The sequence below is a fragment of the Phocoena sinus genome, chromosome 2, assembly GCF_008692025.1.
Source record: "Phocoena sinus isolate mPhoSin1 chromosome 2, mPhoSin1.pri, whole genome shotgun sequence".
In the NCBI taxonomy this organism is placed as follows: domain Eukaryota; kingdom Metazoa; phylum Chordata; class Mammalia; order Artiodactyla; family Phocoenidae; genus Phocoena; species Phocoena sinus.
Window position 1 is genome coordinate 36,355,976 of NC_045764.1, and position 14,500 is coordinate 36,370,475.

Here is a 14,500-nt window from a genome sequence, read left to right on the forward strand (position 1 = left end):
TCTCTATGATGTGATTGTTACCTCATCATTCACCGCCCTAACCTTGTTTCTGTAAAATGTGAAGAAAGATGAGGCCCTCTTAGGGCAATGGTACCACTTTTAAGACCAATACATGTGATATGTTAGTTTTCACAGTGCTTTTTTTTTTTTTTTTTGACACGTCTTGCAGCACCAAGTAGGAGCCTGGAATAAATCTTCACATCTTCTACCCTCTCAGGGCATGAATTCCAGGGGCTTGGGCTCGGTGTTTCATTGATGTAGGGGTTTGTCAGGAGTATTTGAGAAATTTGACAAAAGTATTTCTGATGGGTGTCAGAATCTAAGCGTTAAGGGACACTTAGTTTCAACACACCTGTGCATATTCAGTGCCTGTGCTTGGGAAACTGCTTTGAAAGTCCTAGTTTTAAAAGAATGTTTCCTTAAGAAAGGAAGTCATAAACTAAGTAATAAACTCCTTGCTGAAGATGGTAAAGCTCCCCCCTCCCCAGCACACATACATGTTAGACTGGCTAGATTTAAAAAACCAACCCTACCGAGTGTTGGCCAGCGTGTGGAGGGACTGAAATTCATCAATGCTGGTGGGAGGGTAAAATGGTACATCTACTTTGGAGAACAGTAGGACAGTTTCTTTAAAAATCAAGGCTAGGGCTTCCCTGGTGGCGCAGTGGTTGGGAGTCCGCCTGCCGATGCAGGGGACACGGGTTCGTGCCCCGGTCCGGGAAGATCCCACACGCCGCGGAGCGGCTGGGCCCGTGAGCCATGGCCGCTGAACCTGCACGTCCGGAGCCTGTGCTCCACAACGGGAGAGGCCACGGCAGTGAGAGGCCCGCGTATAACAACAACAACAACAAAAAATCAAGGCTAAGTAAACACAATAAAATAAACACATCCACACTATTCCCTGCATTAAAAAAAAAGTTGATACCCCTACCTTATTTTGAGCTGAGAGGGAAGTGGTTGGCCAACGGAGAGCAGGTCGGTCTGATCTTGCACATACCCTCTGTCATGAATACCCTGAAAGAATGCTCTCACTTTGATTCCATGCTTAGAGGGGTTTATTCCTGCCTCAGGAGGCTCACCACAGCCCCAGCCAGACATTCAGGCTGACTTTCAGGCTGACTTGGACCCTGAAAGAAAACCAGCTTTGGTGACCTGTGTCTCACTCAGGTACTGGTGAGTAATTGTGAGGTAGAGCCAGTCACAGCCACCGTTTATTGAGCACTTTCATATGTAAACGCATTATTTTGGTTTCACCTCACAGCCTTTTTGAGGGGGATGTTTTCCCCTTTCTCCAGATGAAAAAACAAAATCAGATTAATACGGCTTCTTTCTTACCTAGCTTTGGTGCCACCGTAGCTCCATGGCCAAAGCCCTCTTCCACCGCCTCCTCATGGATAAAAGGGTGTTTTGCTTTGCTTTGGATTCCTTATTTCCCCAAGGCCAAGTGCGGGAAAATGCTGCTCTCCCTTGCTGTCCACTTTACCTCTCTTATCTTTCCTGGCCTCTGCTTCACTCTTTTTTGATGTTTAATATTTAAATATTGTGCACTGGGTACTGCTGTGCCGAGCACTTTCCATCTGCTGTCTTAATTATTGAACCCTCCTGACAATGTTATGAAATAGTTGGTATTCCACCCAAGATGCCATGAGAAAATGGAGACTCAAGAGAGCTTCCCAGAGCATGCAGCCATGTAAAGGTGCGTCAGACCCAGGGTTTCACCCCAAGATTGTCGTAAGCCAGAGCCGGCTTAACCACAACATCACTCTGCTTCCATCCTAAATGTGTGAAGTCCAAGGGTGCATAGAAGAGAATCTGCATATGCTAGAATTTTGCATAAAGGAATCTCTTAGATGAGATGGTATGCTTATGCTCTACCAGACTTCTGGGGTGTGCCATGAAGTTCTGTATTTTAGCTATGTAGTGTTAGAAAGGTGGGAGTTCCTCTAATAAACACAGGAAGGAAGGAGTATGGTTTGGGCTTCCTAATTGTGCTGAAGGCATCTCCTATGGCGACACGGGCATGTGTGTCCAGACATTAATAGCAGTTGTAACCAGGGTCCCCAGTGGTACAGGTTCCCAGATGCTGGCCCTGACCCGCAAGCCTGGGTGGCAGAGAGCAGTAGTTTTGCTGCTTCTGTTGCAGCAGGAACTTGGGTCTTCAGAATGCCATCCTGTCCCTTCCATTCATGGACCCTGGGTGTCTGTCTGCTCTTTACACTCTTAACTGCGGCTCTGTCATGCTTTCGGTGGTCGTGGCTTGGTCCATCTTGCTGGGTGGCTGTGGGAGGGAAAGGCAAGGGCTCTTGGCTGGAAAGCAAACTAAGAGGTCATGAGACTTCCTTTTTATTTCCTCCCTTTTTTTTCTCCCTAGTATTGAGCATGCTCCACAATCCATTGGGCAGTGTCCTGGGGAAACCCCCCTTGAGCTTCCTGCCTCTGGACCCCCTTGGATCTGACTTGGTGGACAAGTTTCCAGCACCCTCCGTTAGAGGATCCCGCCTGGACACCCGGCCCATCCTGGACTCTCGTTCTAGCAGCCCCTCTGACTCAGACACCAGTGGCTTCAGCTCTGGATCAGATCATCTCTCAGATTTGATTGTATGTAACTTGCTGCAGAGTGGCTCGGGGAGAGCACGTGAGCTGGAGGTGGGATGCATGTCCACTAGAATGCAGGCTGCGAGGTGGCATGATGGGAGGTGTGGAGACATGTATAGAACTTTCCATCCTCGACAGAATAGAGGGTGCCTCGTATACCCATTATACGCATTGAGCAGTACATTTCAGGACCTGACCTGAGGACTCTACGGGTTACTCCAAGAGCCGTTGGGAAAGTTAGTTTCAAAAATAAATATGGGAGTCCTGGCAGTGTTCTGTTTCTTGACCTCCATTGGTGTTTTCTTAGCCTTTAAACAATATCATTTATGTACCTTTATGTATGATACCTCAAATATTTTAACTGATGATTTTAAGAATCACAAGTTAGTAATCAGTGGGGCTAGGGTTTTAATCCAGATCTGACTCCAGCTCTTTTTCAGAGGCCATGACGAATCCATGAAATAATGTCTCAGAGTTAATCTTTGCATCTCCTGCTCTGCATATACAGCCACGTGTGACATGTGTGGCACTCGTGCTAAAGGGAGTTGGAAAGTGGATTACGATAGATGAGGAATAGGGGATATTAGAAGTAAATATATAGGAATGGCAGGGAGAAATCATCCTAAAGTAAAATTCAGTTTAAGGTGCCTTCTGAGCCTGCTTCTCTACTACCAAAGCCACTGAGCTGACTGTTCAGTGAATATAATGGCTATTTTCCTTCCCCCTTCTCTTCCGTATCCAAGACTGGCAACGCTGGTTGTTGCCACGTCCCATTCATAGCATGACCTCTTAGGGCCCACCTTGCCTCCCGCCAGTCTGTCCTAGGATATGAAAGCTGGCATTGGTGTCCCCACTACTCCCTGGTTTTATCTGTTCAGGATGTGTTTCCAGAAAGGTAACTACAAGCAGGGCTCCTTTGATTCTCTGGGCTGCAGTTTTTACTCCCCTATAAAATGGGATTCGATGGGATGCTTATATATATATATATATATATATATATATATATATATATTTTTTTTTTTTTTATAATTCTTTTCATTACTTCATATGGGCCTCAGTCTTGGAAATTTGCCTCATAACCAGCTTTAATATTTTGGGATTTTGTTTAAAGGACTTTTCTCTGATTCCCACCCCAAAGGTTAATTGATGAAGGGGTATGAACAGACAAGTCACAGAAGAGGAAATAGAGGCAGTATTTGAACTTACAGGAAATATTCTATTGAGTGATTATTTTAGTTTATTTTTTGATAATGTGGTATCATTTCTACCCACTTAAATTAGTAGAATATAGAGCCTTGACACAAGCTTGTTGTTTTTAGAAACCTGTGTTCTCATACATTTCTAATAGAACACAGAACCTTCATAGAAAGCATTTTGGCATTCTACGTCTAGGAATCTGACCAGAGAACACACAAAATATGAAGAAGCTACATTTTATTTAAATGTTTTTAAAATAAAGTTTAAAGCTTTTATTTATAATCCTGAAAACTTGCAAAGTATCTAAATGCTTAACAGTAGGGGGAATAGGTCAGTGAAGTGTAGCTTGTTCCCTAAATAGAATATCATAAATTAATTAAAAATGGTTATGAAGACTGGCAATGTGGAGAAAAAGACTGAACTGGGGAGAAAAGAATTTGTTTAAATTATGGTATAAGGACAGCTAATCTTAAGAACGCATAGGAAGAAAGTCTAAACGAAAATATATCAAATATTGGTATTTTTCATAATTTCTATAGTGTGATTATTACTTTTGTAACAACTGTCCTTTAAAAACCTGTATCTTCCTTTTTTCTTCCCTAGTCAAGCCTCCGAATTTCTCCTCCCCTGCCCTTCCTGTCTCTGACGGGGGGTGGTCCCAGGGACCCTTTAAAGATGGGGGTTGGGTCCCGGCTGGACCAAGAGCAAGCTGCTCTGGCTGCAGTCACGCCCTCCCCAACCAGCGCATCAAAGAGATGGCCAGGAGCTTCTGTGTGGCCGTCCTGGGACCTCCTTGAAGCCCCCAAAGACCCCTTCAGCATAGAGAGAGAGGCCAGGCTACACAGGCAAGCTGCAGGTGAGTGTGGCTGTGGGCCTGCTGGGGGGGCCTGGGGCCTCGTTCTCGGGCAGTGAGTAAAAGTGACTGGGGAACTGTCCACAAGAGGACTTGACTGCATGGTGAAGTCGGCTTCTGCACAGAGTGGTCTCTTCTGAGGAGTGAGTGCTAATGCGGACACACTTGGTAACTTTTTTGAGGCTGAGCAGAGAGGAACAATAGATAATCTGGCACACTGGGTTGTGCCTATTAGGGGTTGGATGCATCTCTGACTTTTGCTCTTCTGTGGAGATTGTGCACTGCTCTCGCGTTTGATTCTTTTCACAGGTGCATATGTTCAAGAGAAACCCTGGAAATGGTGCCTAGAATTTTGTCTCCCTCCCCCTTTCTAATTCAAAGACATGTCACGCACAACCCACGCTGGAGCTTTCTTCCCCAGGGCTTTCTGATTGGTATACACAGGGATGCACTGCGGGGGGAGAGGGGGTGGTCCATTTGTCAACCTCCAAGGTAAGGGATGTCCCCAGGTGTACTGGTCTCTCAGGAACCCTTAGATTCTGTTGTTTAAGTTACCTTAAATCCATCATTAAATCTGTTCATCTTATACCAGTACTTGGAAGCAAATGAGCTGTATATGTCATTGTTTACTAGTGCTTCAGGGAGATGCTCACTGACCACTGTTGTAAGGTTCTGGAATTGATTAAATGAATGTTCAGTTTCTCCATTCCCTTTGTTTCCATAGGTTTCAATATGTCTGTCTTTCTACTCACAGAGCTAGACCTGATCTCATTCTCCCTAGCAGTGCTCCTGCCCTATTTTAATGGTTTCGGCAATCTGTGTTTGTACTTTCTCTGTTGCCATTGTTTTCCTGTGAAATGACTTTACTGTGCTTTTGGATGAGGCCATTATATCGACTTCTGTTTTTGTTTGCAAAATACTGCCGATGGTGCCTAATTTCTTGCTGTAGCAAGACATTGGGCCTGTGCCTTTTAGAGAATGACCTTCCATGTTATTGTCCTGAATGAAAATGGTGGTTCATTTCATTAGCTGTCTGCTCCAGTGCTGGAGGAGGAGAGTAAAATAGGCGAGGACTAGCCAGTTCCCACTAAGGTCAGTCTCTGATCTGGAAGGGCACGGACTGAGTGGGGACAGGATTAAAGACTGATACGATAGAAGGCCCGGTGGTGTCTCTTTAGGTACCATAACGATAGCTTTGGAAATGATGGGGAATTATTCTGACATGGAACAGTTGTGACATTCTTATCTTGGGTTGCTGGTGCTGGTTTTTATTGGCAGTGTCCTAACTTCTGTGAGTGATGAGTTCAGGGAAACAGTATAACGTTCCTTATTTGAACATTTGGGGAGAAGGTCCATTTGGACCAGTAGGCATTTAGGATGTTGTATGAAAAATTGTCCTGTTTACTTTCAAGTACAGGCATACCTTGTTTTATTGAGCTTCACTTTATTGCACTTCACAAATACTGCATTTTAAAAAAAATTTCTATTTTATTTTGGAGTGTAGTTGATTTACAATGTTGTGTTAGTTTCAGGTGTACAGCAAAGTGATTCCATTATACATGCACATGTATCTATTCTTTTTCAAATTCTTTTCCCATTTAGGTTATTACAGAATACTGAGCAGAGTCCCCTGTGCTATACAGTAGGTCCTTGTTGGTTATCTATTTTAAATATAGCAATGTGTACATGTCAATCCCAAACTCCCAATCTATCGATACTGCATTTTGGTTTTTTTATATACAAATTGGAGGTTTGTAGCAACCCTGTGTTGTCAGATGATGGTTAGCGTTTTTTAGCCATAAAGTATTTTTACATTAAGGTAGGTACGTTGTTTTTTTAGACATAATGCTATTGCACACTTAATAGACTACAGTATAGTGTAAATGTAAGTTTTATATGCACTGGGAAACCAGAAGATTTGTGTGACTAGCTTTATTGCAATATTCATTTTATTGTGGTGATTTGGAGCAAAACCCTGCAGTATCTCTGAGGTGTGCCTATAATCACAAATTTAAATTAATTAGTATTATAAGCAATGGCTAGATAAAACTGCTTTCTGGTTATATGTTATATGTATGAAAATAGCTTGAGTTGTGATCATTTTTACCCCACACATCTGGTTTGCTATTCCTCTCAGTTTTAGTGGAGGCAGAACTAGTGAATTAGGGTTATCATACTGGGCTGACTGGTTTGGTGAGGTGTAAGTTTTCTTGCTTTTCAGAGTAGTCATGGATGTTCTCCCAGGCAGCCAGACTAGGACTGTGGCCTCTCTCCTTCTTCCTGGATAAAAGTTCACCACAGAGAAGGGCAGTGACTTTGTTAATTCTTTGACTCCTGTTTCTCTTTGTCTTCTGCCAAAGCTGTGAATGAAGCCACCTGTACCTGGAGTGGCCAGCTTCCTCCCCGGAACTACAAGAACCCCATCTACTCTTGCAAGGTGTTCCTAGGAGGTGTCCCTTGGGATATTACGGAAGGTGAGCTCTGAGACCTTCTGCTTCAAGTGTTGAAGGTGGGGCATGTCTTTCAGGAGCAAGAAACTTGGACTTGAGGCCAAGAACTGAACCTCTGCCTGGGCACAGGGTATCACAGGAGCAACTGTGAATGGGAAAGGTGCACTTCACAGACTCCTACAGTGCTTCTGTGTCTGTTGCGTACAGTTGTCACCTGAGACCCAAGGTCAATTCTCAGTTGTCTGTCAAGGAGGATGAGCCCAAGAGAATACCAGTGGCCCTGTGCCTTCCTCGGGAGGATGGTGTCTCCGTTTCTGTCATTCTTTTCATCTCTTTGCAGCTGGATTGGTTAACACCTTCCGTGTTTTTGGCTCTTTGAGTGTGGAGTGGCCTGGTAAGGATGGCAAGCACCCCCGGTGTCCTCCCAAAGGTAATATGCCTAAAGGTAATAAAGACATGGTAGGAGCTTTTTTTCCCTCCCTAGTATGTAATTGCACCTGAGGGACGCTGGGGTGTCACAGCTGCATGATGATAACGAGGTTTGGGCACTCCACAGCACAGAACTTTCAGCTCTCGGCACTCCTTCTCAACCTCACACATCCTTCTGTTTCTTCTGAGCCAATGTTCCATCTGTCCAAACTCACACTGCAGTTGGAGCTCCCTGTGAAACGGCCTTGTGCACTTCCCTCCACACCTGAACCCCAGCCGTTCCTGACCTCTCAAAATGAGGCGTTTGAAAAGCTTTCCTTTACTTGCCTTTCCTTCCCAGTTACGTTGTTGCCTGACCTAATTCTGAGCTCCCTTTGGAGTTAGCAGGAATGAGGACCAAGCATCTGATTTCTCACTGGTCTGAAATGAGATCCCTTCCCTGTAGAAAGGAGCAAGTGCTATTTTCACTCTGCCCCATCTTCACTGAAAGTGTTCCGATGAACTGAACCAGTGGTCTAACTAGGCTTTTAAAGGAATATCTCCATCCCCTGGCCCCAGACCTGTCATGGCTCCTGCCCCCAGGAAAGCCAGGCTTGCTGACCTGAACATGCTTTGTGTTGTGGGATAAAGATCTATGTGGTAATGATGGGATCCTCTGTCCTACTTTGCCAATCCCTTCCCTTACTAGGGTGGGAGATGGTGTGCTTCTCCCTCCGTTGGCCTGGTTGTCCAGCATAGCAAATGCTTCCATTCAACAAGACTTTCAGGAGTAGGACAAAAACGTGTCTCACCCATAAGGCATCTTTCTCGGAAGAAACTCCCTGCTGCAAAACCAAGGCTGAGGAGTAGCCACCTGAGGGATGTTAATGCAGTTTCTCCTTCCATTGGATATAGGGTATGTATATCTGGTCTTCGAACTAGAGAAGTCTGTCCGGGCCTTGCTTCAGGCTTGCTCTCATGACCCGCTGAGCCCAGATGGCCTGAGTGAATATTACTTCAAGATGTCCAGCCGGAGGATGCGCTGCAAGGAGGTGAGTTGGCACAGCGTCCTTTCTGGATCGGGTGATTGGCATATGAGGCAGTGGATTTCATGGGGTGGGTGGATACACAGGCTGCAGACAAGTATCCCTACTGAGGCAAGAGGGCTGCTCTTCTTGCCCCACGTTGAATACAACAGAACACTCTCAGCTGCATTAACCCCCCACCCCGCACCTTTGGGCCATAATGGTACGTATGTGCTTCTGCCCATGGAAATCAAACTGTCTCCCAGATCTCCTTCTATTCTAGCCAGTGCTTCTGTACCAAACCTCTTGTCTTAGAAATGAAATTGAAATTAGCAGCTTTCTCTGCTTGGACTTAACTGAAAATCTACAGTTGTTTCTCCCTAGTCCTGCTCTCAGGATGTGCCTTCTCACCTCCTAATCTGTGGTGGGTAGACCCCTCTTTAGCCCACATCTATCCATGGATGACTTCTTCACTGCCATTCAGGGCTTTATTACTATCTAGTTTCCTCCATCTGGTTCTCTCTCCTTAGGCCGTCTCTGGTATCAACCTCAGCGTCGTGAGTCTCTAGCATAGAGCCATCCTGCCTGGGAGCCTCATTGCATATTCTTGGACCCTATCTCAGGCTTACTAAGTCAGTTTGGGTGGAGTTTAAGAATCTCCACTTTAGGACTTCCCTGGTGGCGCAGTGGTTGAGAATCCGCCTGCCGATGGAGGGGACGCATTGGGGTTCGTGCCCCGGTCCGGGAAGATCCCACATGCCGCGGAGTGGCTGGGCCCGTGAGCCACGGCTGCTGAGCCTGTGCGTCTGGAGCCTGTGCTCCGCAACAAGAGAGGCCACAACAGTGAGAGGCCCGCATACCGCAAAAAAAAAAAAAAAAAAAAAAAAAGAATCTCCACTTTCACCAAGTTCCCCAGTGGTGCTAGTGGGTGGTGTTTGAGAACCACTTGTCAAAGGAACTTTTGAACTCAGGAATCAGTGTTATTTTTTAAAATTTGGTTCCAGAGTACATTACTTTTGTGATATTGGATGAGATATTTCATATCATGAAACTTCATTTCCTCATCTATAAAATGGAAAATTGAAATGCCTCTTTTAAGATTAGCAGTTGCCAGGGGTTATGAGGGTAGAGGGGATGAATAGGCGAAGCACAGAGGATTTTGAGGATGGTGAAGATACTCTCTGTGATACTGTAATGGTAGATACATGCCATTATACATTTGCCCAAAACCCATAGAGCTACAGTGGTAAAACAGACCCCGAGTGTGAACCCTAATGTAAACCGTGGATTTTGGACAATACTGATGTGTCAGGGTAGGTTTCCTGATTGCAGCAGGTGTGCCGGTCCTGTGAGGGGTGTTGAGAGTGGGGGAGGCTGTTCGTGTATGGATGCGGGGGGGCGGTTATATAGGAACCCCACATTTTCAGCTCAGTTTTGCTGTGAACTGGAAGCTGCTCTAGAAAGTAAAGTCTACTAAAATCTGTAGGGTAATGGAGAAAATGCCTGTTTTATTGAGATAGTCACATTGGATTTAAAATAAATGATGCATGTCACAAAGCTGGCTCTTTGTTTTACGATGTTTCCTGGTGTTAGTTCACATTTTGTCCTCTGGCTGCGCACGGTGCCCACAGTTTCCCTGCCTTCTTTCTTGCTGTGTGGAGCTCATGTAGTTATCACAACTTATGATGCTCTGGGACTTAACAACATGCTCCTTCTTCCCTATCCCCTGCTTTCACAGTGAGAGGCTGCCATTGCAGCACCACAGGCCCTCACCCTCCTCAGTGCCCTGCAGACACCTTCCTGCTCCTAGTCCCTTGTCACCGCATCGCACAGTGTTTGAATAGCTTCCTTTGATGCATGGGCTGTAGGCAGCTCTGGTTCTCATATCTCTCTGACCCTCTATTTCCTTTGTGTTTCCCCCTCCACACCAGAGTAGTAGGTACTTGATTCCCCCCTCTCTTCTTCCCCATAGTCAGACAGGTTACTCACTTGTGTGGCTCTGCTCTTACCTTTAGACCAGACTCACCTCTCTAGTCTCATGTCCTACTTGAGCCCCACCTTCCTGTGGGGCCTTTCTTTGGCATGGCCTATAATTATAAACTCTTACTTTTTTTTTTTTTTTTTTAAACTCTTACTTTTAAGAAAGCTTGGAAAGCGTGGTGGCTGTTGGGATGTGAACCAAGATTGTGATACTTTCTCATGGTAATGGAAAAAGCAAGATGGGCTTTTGCATCTTCCAATGAAATTGGCTCCCCCTGGTAACTTCTCCCAGGCTCTCTCATCTCAAGCTTATCTAGGTCTAGAACCCATCAGACCTGATTCTTGTTTTCCCACCATGCCCAGGCAGTCTGAATTCTGCAGATTCTCCTGTTGAAGAATCTTCTTGATCTTGGCCTGTTTTTTGCCCAGTACCACCAGCCTTCTCCAGGTCTTCATCAGCTGTCCTGTGAACTACTGTTCTGCCTCCTTGCTGGTTTATGCCTCAGATCTCTTCCTGCTTTGAGACCTTTTTTTTTTTTTTAAAAAAAAAAAAAAAATCTTCACAGATTAATCTTCCAAAAACACTTACTGATCATCTGTCAACTCACTTCATTCTGGAGCCTTCTGTCTGCTATGCCAGATTTTGTTCTAGGCTCAGGATTTGGAAGCAGAGGACATGGTCAATTCCTGCCCTAGTGTCACTCTGCTCTGCAGAACCTCAGTGTTCTCCTGTGTGTGACTTCTCACACTACCTCTCTCCAGTTACTCCCGCTGCTCCTGTCACAAGCCCTCTAGTGAGTACATGGGGCCAGTAACCATCTCATACAGATACCTTCAGCATCCCCACCCTCTGTCCTTCAAGCTCCTATCCTGTCATTCTCTGTGAATCCTTCCTGTCCCAAGGACCCTAGACCATGCTGTCTGTTCATCAGTGTCCATGGTCCTTTGTTGGAACCACATGGTTGAAGGTTGTAACAGTGCTAGGTTCCTGGGTATGACAGTTTGGGACTATTTTGCTTACTCTTCAGAATGGGTAGACTACTACTCATCCATTTTTTAAAAAAACCATTTTGGACTCATGGACTCAGTAAAATTCAAGTCTAGTTGTGTTGGGGTGAGGGTGGCTTGCTGAGTACCTGTGTGCCTGGGACTGTATGGGGCTCAGCTTAGCATCTCCAGAGCGTGTGCCTCTCCATACGAGAGCCTTTTTCTGGCTCCCTACCAGGACTGATATACCTTTGGGTGGTTTTTAGGTACAAGTGATCCCCTGGGTCTTGGCCGACAGCAACTTTGTTCAGAGCCCATCTCAGAGACTTGACCCCAGCAGGACGGTATTTGTTGGTGCTCTGCACGGGATGCTCAATGCCGAGGCCCTGGCAGCCATTCTGAACGACCTATTTGGTGGTGTGGTGTATGCTGGGATTGACACAGATAAGCACAAGTATCCCATTGGTAAGTGTCCCACTTCTGTGTGGGAAAGCTGGGTGGCCCCTGGGATGTAGACCAAGATTGTGATACTTCCCTATGGGAGTGGAGGGGGAGACCTGACTCAGACCTGCAGATCAGCATATACCAGCAGTATAGCATCTTTTTCTAGATAAGCCACCAGTACTGACCCCTCTGTACCCATCCTTCTCCCACCACTTCCCTTGAAGGGGAGAAAAATTGATAGGAGGTGAAAATGAAACAGGAACTTTGGTTGGAAGCTCAGAGTTCACAGCCAAACCAGTCTGAGACAGACAACAGGTAATATTTCATTAAAAGGCCAGGACTTCCCTGAACTTGCTTGGTTTCCTTTGTTAAGAGGCCTTGAAAAGCGGCCTTGTCTAGGGTCAGAGACCACGTGAGGCTGAAGGAAGACTCTGGGTGACTCAGCCAACAGAGTATGGTCGTGGCCTATGCTGTCCTAGTGTAGGGGAGTCGGGGGGCCTAACCACTGGGTTTTGGTCAGCCCCACTGGGAAAGGAGGGCAGTTTCCCAGTCGTGGTAGAATAATCTTAGTGGTGGGGTTTGGAGGTGGAGCAGAGCCTCAGCTTCCTGATCAACACATGGCTAATCCACCTTCCCACATGCTTCGTCTGCCCACCCACACAGAATCTGGTCAGGAAGGAGCATCTTGTGCCTTTCAGTGCTGCACCGCAGATTGAGAACAGGGACTTCAGAGGCTGCAGGGGCAGAGGCGGCACTTGGCAGGATGAGGCTGCTTCCGGCTCCCCTGCTAGGCTCTGGAGTACCTCCAGGCCAGGAGGGCCTTGACTGCTGGGCCTGCCTTCAGAGAGGTGTACTATCTGCATCTTGCTTTCCACTCTGAACCCTTGTAACCGTGCCTGTGCATCTGCTTACACGGAGGAGTCTCTTCCCTCCCCCTTGTGGTCAGCAAGTCCTCCCCCCATTCCTGAGGGGGTTGTGCCATCATGGTCTACAGCCACACCGTCTGGTACAGTGCCACCAGCTAAATGTGACTCTTGAGTGCTTGAAGTGTGCCTAATGCCACATGTTGAAATGATAATATTTTGGATATATTGGGGTAAAGAAAATAAATTAAAATTAAGTCCACTACATTTTTCTTCTTCATTCCACTACATTCATTAAATGCGGCTACTAGAAAACTTAAAATTACATAAGTAGCCCACATTATATTTCTATTGGACAGCACAGCACTGATCTAGGAACAGGGTTTCCTGAGTGTTGACAAGTGGCGTTTGGGAGAATTTGGCTGGAAGGTAAGTTTTCCTGTTTTTCCTAGGGTCTGGTCGCGTGACTTTCAATAACCAACGTAGTTACCTGAAAGCAGTCAGTGCTGCTTTTGTGGAGATCAAAACCACCAAGTTCACCAAGAAGGTGAGTGGGCTGGTCTGTACCCTCACTCTGGGCCATCCAAGAGGGGTTTGGGCCAGCCACTACCCAGGGCAGGCCTGAGACGGAAGCTGTCCCTGTGCTGGATATGCTTTGGGGAATGAGCCAAGCTTCTGAGGACACACTTGAGGTGAGGTTTGGGTTTGGGAGGGGCTTGGTCTTGGTCGACTCGGGGGGATGGGAGCTTGGGACTGTTGAGCCTCCTCAACATGTGGGGTGCCTTCCTGTGCTGTGTTATTTGGCCAGCTTTGCAAGGCAGCCTGACTTCTGTTCTCCAGCCTGACCTGCATTTTCGGATTGCTTACTTGTTGCTGGATGATAGAGTGCCACGTGGTCCGGTTTGCCGAGAAGACTGGGCAGTAGTGTGTGTGGTTGTGCACACTTTGTAGAGCCAGCCCGGCAGCTTCTGCAGTTTGGGCACCTGCCATCAAGGATCTCTGTGCTCTCTGCCTATAGTTCTCTCTGGGCCCCCATTAAAACAGGAAACCCCCTGTATTCATGTGGATGGCCCGTGACATGCCCTTCTCTTCTGGCCCATTTGGCCTCCTGGTGAGAAGCAGCCACTTCATTATCCTGTTTCGCTTTGTGCAGGTTCAGATTGACCCCTACTTAGAAGATTCTCTGTGTCATATCTGCAGTTCTCAGCCTGGTCCTTTTTTCTGTCGCGATCAGGTGAGTCCCCTGGGCACTTGAGATGTTTATAAAATCCCTGCCTTCAGTTAAAGATTGTCATGTCTCATTTGTCACGTGGAATGTTGGAGTCCTCAGGTGCCTCGCGGTTGTCTTAAGAGCATAGAAGAGGCAGCAGTAATGTTTGCTGATGATCAGACCAGAGACACACTTGACCCAAAACTGCTGGGAAAGCTCGTTGAGTCTTGATACTTTGGCCTTCTCCTTGCCTGGGATGTTGGTTTTCAGTGTGGCACTATTGGTAATGGTGATTTTTGAGGATGATAGGAACCTGCTGGGCGTGGTCAGCAGTACTGTGAGCCAGGCACTGTTGTTCTAAGTCTAAGGCCCTCTAGATTGATTTTCCCCTATGCATGGAAGCTTGCTTTTTTTACTTCTGAACCTCTGGACTGTTTTGATATTTGTACCTGGTTTGTACCCAGTTGTCAGAAGCAGGCAGAAAGCAG

At 46.4% G+C, this 14,500-nt stretch overlaps 1 protein-coding gene across 2 annotated transcripts in view; it reads left to right on the top strand.

Annotated features, from left to right (window-relative positions):
- Positions 1-14,500, top strand: part of CPEB1 (cytoplasmic polyadenylation element binding protein 1) — a 28,196-nt gene that overhangs the window by 11,277 nt on the left and 2,419 nt on the right. Inside the window, exons 3-10 of one of the 2 annotated variants that reach the window (XM_032622799.1) lie at positions 2,372-2,598; positions 4,396-4,648; positions 7,006-7,119; positions 7,436-7,525; positions 8,419-8,555; positions 11,762-11,960; positions 13,255-13,349; positions 13,956-14,036. In XM_032622799.1, the coding sequence (XP_032478690.1) occupies positions 2,372-2,598; positions 4,396-4,648; positions 7,006-7,119; positions 7,436-7,525; positions 8,419-8,555; positions 11,762-11,960; positions 13,255-13,349; positions 13,956-14,036 (1,196 nt within the window). The remainder of the gene's footprint in view (positions 1-2,371; positions 2,599-4,395; positions 4,649-7,005; positions 7,120-7,435; positions 7,526-8,418; positions 8,556-11,761; positions 11,961-13,254; positions 13,350-13,955; positions 14,037-14,500) is intronic. The other variant, XM_032622800.1, reaches the window with a different exon arrangement.